General features: G+C 41.7%; 2 protein-coding genes across 2 annotated transcripts; both read left to right on the top strand.

The window, feature by feature from the left end:
* The first annotated feature begins 1,947 nt into the window (after window positions 1-1,947).
* Window positions 1,948-4,675, top strand: si:dkeyp-51f12.2 (uncharacterized protein LOC100151460 homolog). Its single transcript, XM_063466994.1, has 2 exons — window positions 1,948-2,261; window positions 4,432-4,675. The coding sequence occupies exons 1-2, from the start codon at window positions 1,948-1,950 to the stop codon at window positions 4,673-4,675; spliced, it is 558 nt and encodes a 185-aa protein (XP_063323064.1).
* Window positions 4,676-8,368: 3,693 nt separating this feature from the next.
* On the top strand, window positions 8,369-10,998 carry si:dkeyp-51f12.3 (uncharacterized protein LOC107988041 homolog). Its single transcript, XM_063467426.1, has 3 exons — window positions 8,369-8,723; window positions 8,901-9,235; window positions 10,593-10,998. The coding sequence occupies exons 2-3, from the start codon at window positions 8,973-8,975 to the stop codon at window positions 10,750-10,752; spliced, it is 423 nt and encodes a 140-aa protein (XP_063323496.1). The 5' UTR covers window positions 8,369-8,723; window positions 8,901-8,972; the 3' UTR covers window positions 10,753-10,998.
* The last annotated feature ends 201 nt before the right edge of the window (window positions 10,999-11,199 follow it).

Here is an 11,199-nt window from a genome sequence, read left to right on the forward strand (position 1 = left end):
CAACACATTAAGTTTTAGGATGCATTGGTGCAAATGACTGGGATGTCTTCATAAAAGCAAATCAAGTAGCTTGTATTGTCATTTCTGATCTGAGCACCCTAACCTCATCTGAACCTCATCTGCTCCTGACAAATACCTCCTACAATATAATACCAGATTGACAGGTCTCAGTCCATAACAACAATCTAAAGGTCCAGGTGAAAATGGCTTGTTTATATCAGACATCAAAGGACTATGGCCAGACTGCTTCAAGTTGATAGGCAGGCAACAATAACATAAATTACCACTCGTTACAACAATGATATGCAGCAGAGCATCTCTGAATGCACTTTACATCCACATCGAACCTTAAAGCAGATGGACTGCAGTATAAGACCACACCAGGTGCCACTTCTGTCAGCTAAGAATGGGAAATTGAGGCTGCAATTCAGGCACACTAAAACTGGATTACATAAGTTTAGAAAGATGCTGCCTGCTCTAATGTCTTGATTTCTGCTGCTTTCATTCAGATGGTATGGTGAGAATTTGGCATTAATGACATAAAAGCATGAATCCATGCAGCATTGTATCAATGTTTTAGGCTGGAGATAATGGTTTAATAGTTAGGGTATTATCTTGTTGGCACACCGTGGGCCCCTTAGTACCAACTGAGCATCATCTGTACACCACAGCCTGTCTGAGTATTGTTGCCATCCTTTAATGACCACAGTGTCCCCATCCTCTGATGGCTGCTTCCAGCAGGATAGCATGTCATGTAACAAATCCCAAATCATTTGAAAATCATTTCTGGAACACAACAATAAGTTCAGTCTCCTCAAATGCCCTCCACTGTCACCAGATCTCAATCCAATAGAGCACTTTTGGGATGTGGTGGAACAGGAGATTCCCATCATGGATGTGCAGCCGACAAATCTGCAGCAGCTGTGCGATGCTGTCATGTCAATATTGGCCAAAATCTCTGAGGAATATTTTCAGCACCTTTGCCATAAAGAATTAAATTTACCCTTAAAGCAAAAGGGGGTCAAACATGATGGTAGCAAGGTGTACTGAATGATGTGTCCAGTCAGGGTATAGTTTACATTGGTTGGTAATTAACCCTGTAACAAATTCAGTAGGTGTTTTTCATCAAACTGTGTGGTAAGCAAAAATGGAAAATCCTCTTCCAAGTAATTTCTCTTTAAAAGGAAGCATCCTTTATACGTCACTCTAACTTGTTCACGATCTGCTGCTGTGATGTGGATTGTTTCATAATGTGGAAAACATATTTTGTTACAGGATATAGGACTGAACTTGTGTCTATTTTACATCCAGTACGTCCATTTATGTTTAGAGAAGTGGCTTTGGCACTCTCTCTCTCCCTCTTACTCTCTCTCTCTCTGAAACACACACACACACACACACACACACACACACACACACACACACACACACACACACACACACACACACACACACACACACAGGCTAAAGTGGTACCCTTCAGACACATTAGACAGAGGGAGGGTGGGGCGCCAGTAAAGATTTCTTAATGGGCTCGGCCGCTCTCTCGTCCATCTGCCTTGATGATAAACACACAGCTACTCAACATTAGCCTGATGCGCCTCAAAGCAGTCGACATTTTATTTCTCTTTATTTTTCAACAAACTGTCACTTTTAGGACTTTTCCGCTGCTGGAGACCAACAAAGCAAGAACCAACACACATGGTGAATGATCAGGAGTATTTTATCAGTAATGGAGCCGGAAATGACGGGATCAAAAGAGTAAAAATTAGGAGGAATTCCATGTCACAGGATTTCTGGAACTGTGGAGTAAATTTTTTGGATGCCTGGTCAGTGTCAGAGCGCATGGGGAACACACTTTGTGAGTCTGTTTATGTGTGAGTGACACTAACCAGCCGGTCACAGCCACACAGTAACCTCTGAAACAGTTAACAGTCCTGGAGAAGGATGCCTTCCCTGCACCATGGAGCAATCTTCACCGGAGCCTTCCTCATTGTGACTGGGGGGTCCACAGCCTTCCTGACTTCATCCCAGAGTCGCCTGCAGGCTTTCTCCCTCTGCTGTGTGGTGCTGGGGGTGGTCATGCTCATCCTTGGGTTATTTTGGGCTATGAACAGCAAAAGTGCTGCTAATTACAACCACAGCGAGTACGACCAAGAGTGCCCGCATTATTCGTACGAGTACACCAACTACCCCGGCCAAGCCTACTTCACTTCCCCAGGGAATCGGTTCCCAGAGTCCCAGTCAGTGTTTCTGCCCAGGTGGGTGAAAGAAAAATAAGCTCAGTTCGTATTATTAGATCTGCTTTTGTTGATCTTGTTACCATAAACTAGAAATTATGAGTCCAATTATTCATAGCAGGTTTTCTAAACAAACAATGAAATGAAAAAAGACATTTATTTAATCCAAAGAGTATATGTTATCTACACGGCAAATGTCTGCTTTGTCTTGTTGTCCACTTCCCAGTCATCCATGTCCTTTTTGGACAGAGGCATCCTTCTATACAATTAAATGTCAAAGAGGCTTAAATACAATGACAGTACATTGTCATCTATTCTAGACACACCCTTTTTGTCCTGTTTTTTTTTTTTTTTTTTTAAATTTTAGCCAAAAAGTACAAACAAGGTTGATTAAATCTGAAGAGAAAGAAATGACAACTTGCACACTGATGACTGTGAACAACCTTGCAAAATACCTGATTACTTTAACACCATAAAGACAAGATAGAAAATGGTCTAAATAAAGTGACTACAAATTAAAAGAAACAGACTATTTGTTCTCAGGCTCTTTAGATGAGAAGACTCAGACTCCAGACTGGTGTCTGTAGCTAAATGTACATTTAGAACCAGGAGACTGATTCAATTCAATTCAATTCAATTCAATTCAATTCAATTCAATTCAATTCAATTCAATTCAATTCAATTCAATTCAGTTCAATCAATTCAATTCAATTCAATTCAATTCAATTCAATTCAATTCTATTCTATTCTATTCTATTCTATTCTATTCTTTTCTATTCTATTTATATAGCACCACTTCACAACACACTCTCCTCAAGGTGCTTTATAGTGTAAGGTACAGACTTAACAAGAAGACCCTACTGCCTGTTATAAAAGACTAAACATGTTGGTTACAGTTATGCTGACTCGTGACTTGGCTGTGTATAAATATAATGGGTTTTTCCAGTGAGAATAGTGTGTCTGTACAGTTTAAGATAGGAGTGTTGTGGTTTGCTTTCTGCCTGTATTTAACTTCTTCACCTATTCAACATATTAGCATACGCAGCTGCTCAGCCAGTTGTATCAGCGACATCATTAAAACCACTGCCAGGTGACATGCATAGCACAGATAATTTCCTTACAATGCAGTGTTTTTGGTGGGAAAACCCGAGTCCTCTGATTCATTTGCGTGTTATTTCCTCATGTTCCAGCCACCTAAAAGGTGCAGAACAAGCACACCTGGCAACAGTGAACACTGTTGCAGGATAGTCTTCCCTTAGTCCTAGACCTAAGGCTTGCATTAGTCTCCAACTTCCCAGATATAGATGCATTTGAGCATCCAAAGGATGGGCCAGAAGAAGCACTAAAAACCCAACCCATAATTATCAGGTTGCAAATGATCCACTACCCCAGTGCCAGACACCACAAAACATCCCAAGAGAAACTGTGTTCGAACTGAGGTGGGCCTGTGGAGAAGGTGCTTTTTCAATCCACCAGGGGATAAAGGAAGTAGTTTTACTGACTGATCAGTATAAGTACTTGTTTGCACTCTGATAAATGAACATGGCAGTCACAGTTAATGATGTTGGGCAATTCAAGGCAATTGTCTGTTTATTAAGATTTAATCCTACATCAAGTAAAGATTTACAATTAGCCTGACAGAGAAATGTGTCTTGAAGGGGGTTGGTTGATGCAAAGTGTGTGCAAAATGTGCTACCTTGCACAGCTGCAGACTAACAGTTTCCCCGTTTATGTCTTTATGATGAACTAAGTGTCTAAGTTTACATTTATACATTAGAGATGACAATATTCTGATCTTAAATGTCTCTCTCCAAGTATGAATACTTGTGCTGTGCAAAGCTTCAAATATTGCTTTATTTTAGAAAGTTATGCTATTACTTTAATCAAGTATGCCTCAGGAATAAGCACCTTGGTGATCCAAAGGCAGCCAACCTGCTGCTGCTATTTGATTAGAGGCGGTTAGTGAAATAAACATGTGCAAGGCTCAAGGCTACAGAGGTGACTAAAAAGCTTTTCATCATTTCACACATGTCAATGTGACAATTAGGCCTCTGTTTGGCAGGAAGCAGCACTAGAGACAGTCTTGCATATCATCTCTACAACCCCTGATACCTCAGAATTCGGTAATAAATATCAGTTTATGGTTACATGTGAATGATCTCACACAATGTCATGCTTTCTCTGAATGTAGGACGATGGAGCGCCACAGGCATGCTGCTCGAGGTGAAGATTTTGACTACCCCCCAATGATTATGGAATCTGGTGGTTTCAGTCCAACTCCTCATCCTCCTCCATGGCTGGGACCCCCACCTCCATATGAGGTTGCCATCAAGACAACATGTAGCTCTACACACCTGCGGCGTGCATACTCAGACACACACCTGGCATCAGAGCCCTTGTTTGGACAGTCAAGAGAGATCAGCTTTGAGGTGTGATGACTGGGGATCCTGCTCAGACTACGCTGTAGTTTTCTTTTCATAGTAACAAACTTTTTCACTCACTTGAAGCATGGGTCTTTCTTGGTCTTAGCATGCTTTCTGCCAGTTTCCTGTAATTTAAATTATGCGATGATGCTAAGGTTAAATGCATTGAGAGTATATATAAAAGGGGCTGAAGGGATGCCACACACTGGTTTGCAAAGTCCCATTTTGAAGCCTCAACTTTAGCACAACGAGCACAAATAATTTGCTTAAAATGCTCCAAAAGGCACAAAACCTCATAGAGAGATTTAGATCAATGGAGTGACTTGAATTATCAGAGCTGAAGCCAAACACCAAAGCGCCATCTGCTCACCCCCACCTGCAATAATAATTATAACTTTAAGCCTTAACGTGTACAGTTGATAAAAGGTGAGATTTAGAGATGAAGATCAAAACCGTCTGCTCTACCACGATGAAAACATATTTACTTTTTCCTCTCATGTTCTCATGTTTCATCAACAAGCATTTCAACATGGGGACCCCTCAGGTTTGGAGCCAGCCTTATGTAGTCTTTAAAGGAACTTCCATGTGGCTTCATTTTTCAACCCATGGTGTTGCCACTTGGTTAAATTTCTATCAATCATTGGAGGCTTGAGCTTATTTCAGTGGTCTTGGGACAAGAGGTGGGGGTAACACAAAGAAACAGACATCTCATTAAGCTAAGATGCTTTCATAGTCTTTGGACTGTGGGAGGAAACCGGAGTACCAGGAGAAAACTCACAAAGGGAGGCACATGAAAAACATGCACACTCCACACAGAAAGGCACCAGCTGGATTCAAAACCAGGATCTTGTTGCTGTAAAGTAAAATCTGAATAACAGCACCATTGTGCTGGTCTTAGTTAAATGCATAAGGTACCAAATTCATCTTTATTTGACCAAAATAAAGCACAAAGGCTTTTTAAACTGACACTGATATATTTATACACAAGAAATTCAATGCCAGGTCCTGTGGATGTGATGCAGGCAGTCACCCATCTGTGCCTGGACTTCCTAAATGTCTGGATCTTTTGCTGAAGAATTGCTCTCCATTCCTGGATGAGTGCAGTCTGCAGCTGCACAGTCGTCCATGGTTGTGGCTGCCTCTGTTCAACGTGTTCACCCAATAGTGCCAATATTGCATTTTGTTAAGTCAAAATGTACACAAAAGTCATGGCTTTATGAGAGGCTACATGTTAGTTTAAAAATTCCAGCCTTTATGCTAAGCTTTCCCTCACCAGAAACATTAAGCGCTATGGAGACTTAACGAAAAAGAAAACCTACAAAGTACTGGGAATGCTGTATTCATCATTTCTTTAAATTTCTGTTTGACTGATCTGGACAACTGGATAATCCTCCTCTGTGGGATGGGGATTGTGGCTTTCAAACAATGCAGATGTTCTCTGGGAATAGCAATCCTTCAGTTCATGTGCCACACATGTACTCATCAGCTCGGTGAGGGCAGGGGAACGATGACTCATCTAACCATATGAGTTTTTCCACTGCTTGATAGACCACTGCAGCTCACTGGCAATGCTGCATGAGTTTCAAGGGTTACAAAATGACCTATTGTGCCCTCACAGTTGCAGTCATTAGAAGGATCCCTTTGTGCGTTTGCATTTTTAAAACATTTTAACATGACTTCTGTTGTTGTAATACAGTGCAACATGGAAATCAACTATTAGAGGCCTTAAACGTATTTCTCTTTAAGCATGTGACATTCAGGTGCTGTCTGAAATCTACAACTTTAAAGATTTGAGGAATGGATCAACCCAAAATGCCTTTATATGCTTTTAGTTTTTTAAATAGAATAAAAGTTAAACAAGAAAGTTAGGGAAAGGAGACTTCGAGCAAGAAGGACTTTTCAGAACAGTTCAAACTCGGAAGCAGAAAAGTACCCTTCTCAGTTTATGACATATCAATCAAAGATAGTTAAATAGACAAAACTATGGTGTAAATCATGATTATGTTCGTGTCTTTTGTCTCTCCAAGTTCATTTTCATTCTATCGTAAAATTTAAAAAAAAAACGCCCTGGATTTTTTTTCTGTTCTTGGTCATCTGCCGTGTATCAGACTGCTCGTCATTTATTCTTCACAGTTTATTATATTATAAACTACAGTGACATATGAGCAACTCTCAAACGGAAAAGCTGGCTTCAGCTTACATGAGTCACAGGATCACGGTTGTCTCACCATGTAGCTTGGAACTGTTTGTTTAGCTCTGAATATGCATGTATCTGCTATGCGCTTGGAAAAGGTAACTCAAGAGAGAACTGTGCAGTGATTTCAGTCTCTGTGAGAGTGTGATTTCAACTTTGTTTAATAAAAACAAAAAAGCTGACAGTCTCAGATGTTTGATTGTCTCATTAACCAGGAAAGATGACAGGATTTAAGGCTGTACTGCCACACTGCCGTGTAATAACTGAAAATAAAGCATTTAGCATTTTTTGGGCAAGTATAAGCATAAAGTGGGGTGTTTCCAAAATACTGCATTTATAAATGCACTTTGCAGACTTTTTGTGTGATTGATACATTTGATAGAGAACAGATCAGAAAAAGTAGCAGCAGACTGTTGAGAACATGGTGGATGTAGCCTGATGGATGATTTAATAATAATGAAAATGCTTACGAGCATATAAATGTATGTTGATCTTCTGTCTGATGGGGTTTCACTAAAACTATCAAAATTAATGTTTTTAATCTTTTAATCAGGAAACAGTGTTATCAGCCTGAAACACACTGGCTTCCCCAAAATGCCCTGTTTACATCACAGCATACTGGCTGAGAGCCACTGGTCCAACTTTCAAAAAATCTTAATGCAGCTTGATGTTGCTGAGCTTTCAGTTGAGACCACTATCAATACCAGTGATTGCTTAGAGCAACTTTTATTCACACAGTGCCGCATCATTTGGCTCTCACCGTTTCTGTCGCACTGAGACTTTCATTTAATCTGTTTGGAGTCAAAGTTCAGTCACCCAACTGATTTATTCAGGGAATTTAATTATGACCCTAATCACTTATAAATAATAATACAAAAAAAATAAAAAGAAAGAAAATAAAAACAAACTTTTATTACAGGCTTGCAGGGGCCCCTCTTGCCATCATCCTGGGTAGTCTGACCTACCTACTTTCCCCCCATATCATTAAAGCCCCTGTTTCCAGGCATCAAGTAGCCCAAATTGGTCTACTTGGGCGGGTAGTTTCTGGCCCATGGACTGCATGTTTGACACCCTTGTTTAAGACTTGTGCTTTAGGCAACAAGTTAGATCAAAGATAATGATCAGTAATGGAGCGATTACTAACGCAGTCGTGCGTTACGGAGCTGCATTTTCAGTTTCTTCGGAATCAATCATTAATAATAAGCCAGTCGTTTCCTCCACTATCAGCCTCTATTTCATTTGTAGGCTGTGATCATCCTGCTCCCCACCAGGCGCTTCTTCAGCTCGGCTTAATAGCCTACCCTATATATCTTGCTTTACGCAGAGTTTATCGCCCCATGTATAAGAGAGGGCTATAACTGTCTCTCTCTCTGTGCAAACAGCTTTACCAAACATAGGGCTAAGTGACAATGTTCAGACCCCGTGGACGCCCTGCCCTCCATTCCTCGTCACCGAAACCCTTCCTAGTGAGGAGGGAAAAAACACACTTCCTCACAGCGCACGTCCCTGCTGCTGCTGCTGCTGTTGCTGGGGCCAGATGAAAGCCACACAGTATTCTTCAAGCATGCGACATCAGCTGATATCCAACAGATTTTCGGTATCGTAATCGTTCCCCTCCAAAAAACAAAAACGGATATGCTTCTTCCGGGAGGGAAGAAAGCAGAGACGCAGAGGAGCACATCATGAGAGAGGCGCCGCGGATTCTCAGGATATACGGACTGAACCGGATAGACTGCTTTCCCCACATTTTATTCACAGATCGGGAAACAGGCACACGTGTTAAAGTTGATGGCAAGGAGAAGAGTGATGGTCACACTTTCAGTCCACGCATTAGCTGAACATCTTCTCACCGCGACTTCCTATCAGGTAGAGAGGGGATCGATGTTTATCACAACGAGAACGCACGAGAGATCATTTACATGTTGCACGCAATCCTGTTTTTCCTCTTCAAGTCGCTTTCATTTTGTAATGTTGCATCTGTGTATCTGTGGAGTTTCTCTTTTGTAGTCTTGCATCTTAGCCTTTTTGTTTCTCTCCCCTCAGACAGGTTGTGGTTGAGGTGAAGGTACAGCTGTAGCTGGAAGAAGTAAACACCTTAACGCAGAAGCTCTGGAGATGTCGGTCCACCATGGCACGCTGCTTTGTCTGGGCGTGCTGATGATGACTGCTGGGGCGGTCATGGCCCTTGGTGGAGGGGTCCAGCCGCCAGGCCTGCTCTTTGGACTTGGGCTGCTCCTGGGATTGGGGGGCATAGGTCTGCTGGTCAGTGGACTCTGCATGGCCATGAAGAATCTTCAGATTGCGGTGCCTGGACACTTTCTGCTGCACCCACGGACAGGCACACGCTTCAGCCCACAGCAGGCTCTGGCAATACAAAGGTACCTACAGAGCTGAAAGAGACAGAAGCTCACAGTCGTTTGGACACAGATGTTCTTTTGTGGTGTTGTAATATTTTTTTTTTTTTTTAAGTCTGAGGGATATCCTGGAGCAGTGGTTTTCAATACAAGTTCCATTTGTGATGATAAATTAGGAATAAGGACAGCAAAGAAGACAAGACATGCTTTTGTTTGTCGTGTGTAAAATATTTGATAATTTCACATCGTTTTGGGCCTCTAACGAAGATTAAAAAACACGGCAACTTGTGACAGCATCATAAGTCAACAATACTAGAAATCTACAGTTGTAGCAGCTCAGTAAGGCTGTGCTGAGTGTCAACGTCAGCATGCAAACATGCTTATCATGCTTTTAGTCAGCAGGTATGTGTAACATGTTGACCATCTTAAATAACAGTGCTGTCATTAGTTTTTGTAGGAACTTGATAAGCCAGAGCAAATGATTCAGCTCTGATGGTAACGAGAAGCGTGTTTGTATCAATTTATGTGCTAATCTGTCCAGGTTTTGTCGAGATTTTTATCTCAGAACCACAAATGGGCCTAATGATGGCACTAAAGGGGATTCGGTGGATTGTAACAACTTTGCTAAAGGGGAGCAATGCTATCTCAGGAAAGAGAAAAACTCTCTTTTTCTGTAATCCTGTCGCTATTCAGACTTCCCTTTCTCTGTTGCTGGTGACAAATGAGCACACTTCCAGACAATACACAAACACACCATCTAAGTGTCTTTTTGTTCAACAGATCTCTTTGTGTTAGTTTTAGTGTGCAGTCTGACATGCCAAGAACTGGAAAGCAACAGATTCTTTGATTATGTGCTGATTGTAGAAGTAGGTCATGGAGAAAACAGCAAACATGTGAATGTGGAGAAATGACTCCCCTTGGCACTGTCTGCAGTAATCTATGATAGCTTGCAAACTTAAACAAGGTATAGTCTGGTCTTTGTCTGTGTTAGAGAGATGGCAAGAGCAGAGTTTTCATCATCAGGGCTTTTTCTCCCCCCAGACACTGACAAAACTCAGACTGATAAGTATTTCTAAATGCAAAGTAACGCTTCATTGTGACAGCGTACTGTCTGAGGGATTAAAGAATTCAGGGTTCTATGTGCAGTAATGTTATCTACATAATGTGTTTCCCAAAAGGAAGTGAACACCTGTAGTTGAAACACATTGCTGGAAAAGCTGTGAGATAAGAAGCAGCTGTGGAGTGTGAAAGTGTGAAAGGAGATCAAATGTAACCCACTAAAAGCATTTGAAGTGAAAAGTGAAGTAAGGGTCGACCACAGAGCTTTCAATTTATTTATTTATGATAACTTCTCATTGGCTCTCTTTCTCCACGTATTTAGGAGATTGGACAGAATACGTCGCGAGATGTCGGCGGACACTGTCAACAGGTCACCAGAGCCTGAACCCACCATGCCGTCCACCCCTCCGCCGTGGACCATGGAGCCGCCTCCATCCTACGACGCAGTGATGAAAAGCCAGGAGCGCAATGAACAGCTTTAAGCTCAGGTGGACATGCTAAATTCATGTCAGTGCCTTTTGTGTCCGCGGTTCTCCACAAGGACTTTGAAAGAACAGCCGGTGCTATCAGTGAACTCGTTGCAGTGGGACGTTTAGGTGCCTTAGCACAGACACGCTAATCCCAAACATAAGACAAAAAACAGCAACAGACTGCAGCTGGTTAACAACTTAATATTTTTACAGACTGGGCCCCAGTTTGGCCTTTATGTCTAATAAATATGTGTGTTCTGACTGATTGCAAAACAAATTGAAATGATTACTACAACTGCTTTTACTCTTTGTACTAAGGGGGGGGGGGGGGGGGGGGGGCTTTCTTGAGACCAACATGTTGTAGGCTCAACTTTTACAACCAAGTTCATGGATGGATTTTATTGGCCTGCATGAATTTATGTGACCTACTACTGTGGCTGCACGGCACTCTTCTCCACA

This window comes from Pelmatolapia mariae, linkage group LG23, assembly GCF_036321145.2.
Source record: "Pelmatolapia mariae isolate MD_Pm_ZW linkage group LG23, Pm_UMD_F_2, whole genome shotgun sequence".
Classification (NCBI taxonomy): Eukaryota; Metazoa; Chordata; class Actinopteri; order Cichliformes; family Cichlidae; genus Pelmatolapia; species Pelmatolapia mariae.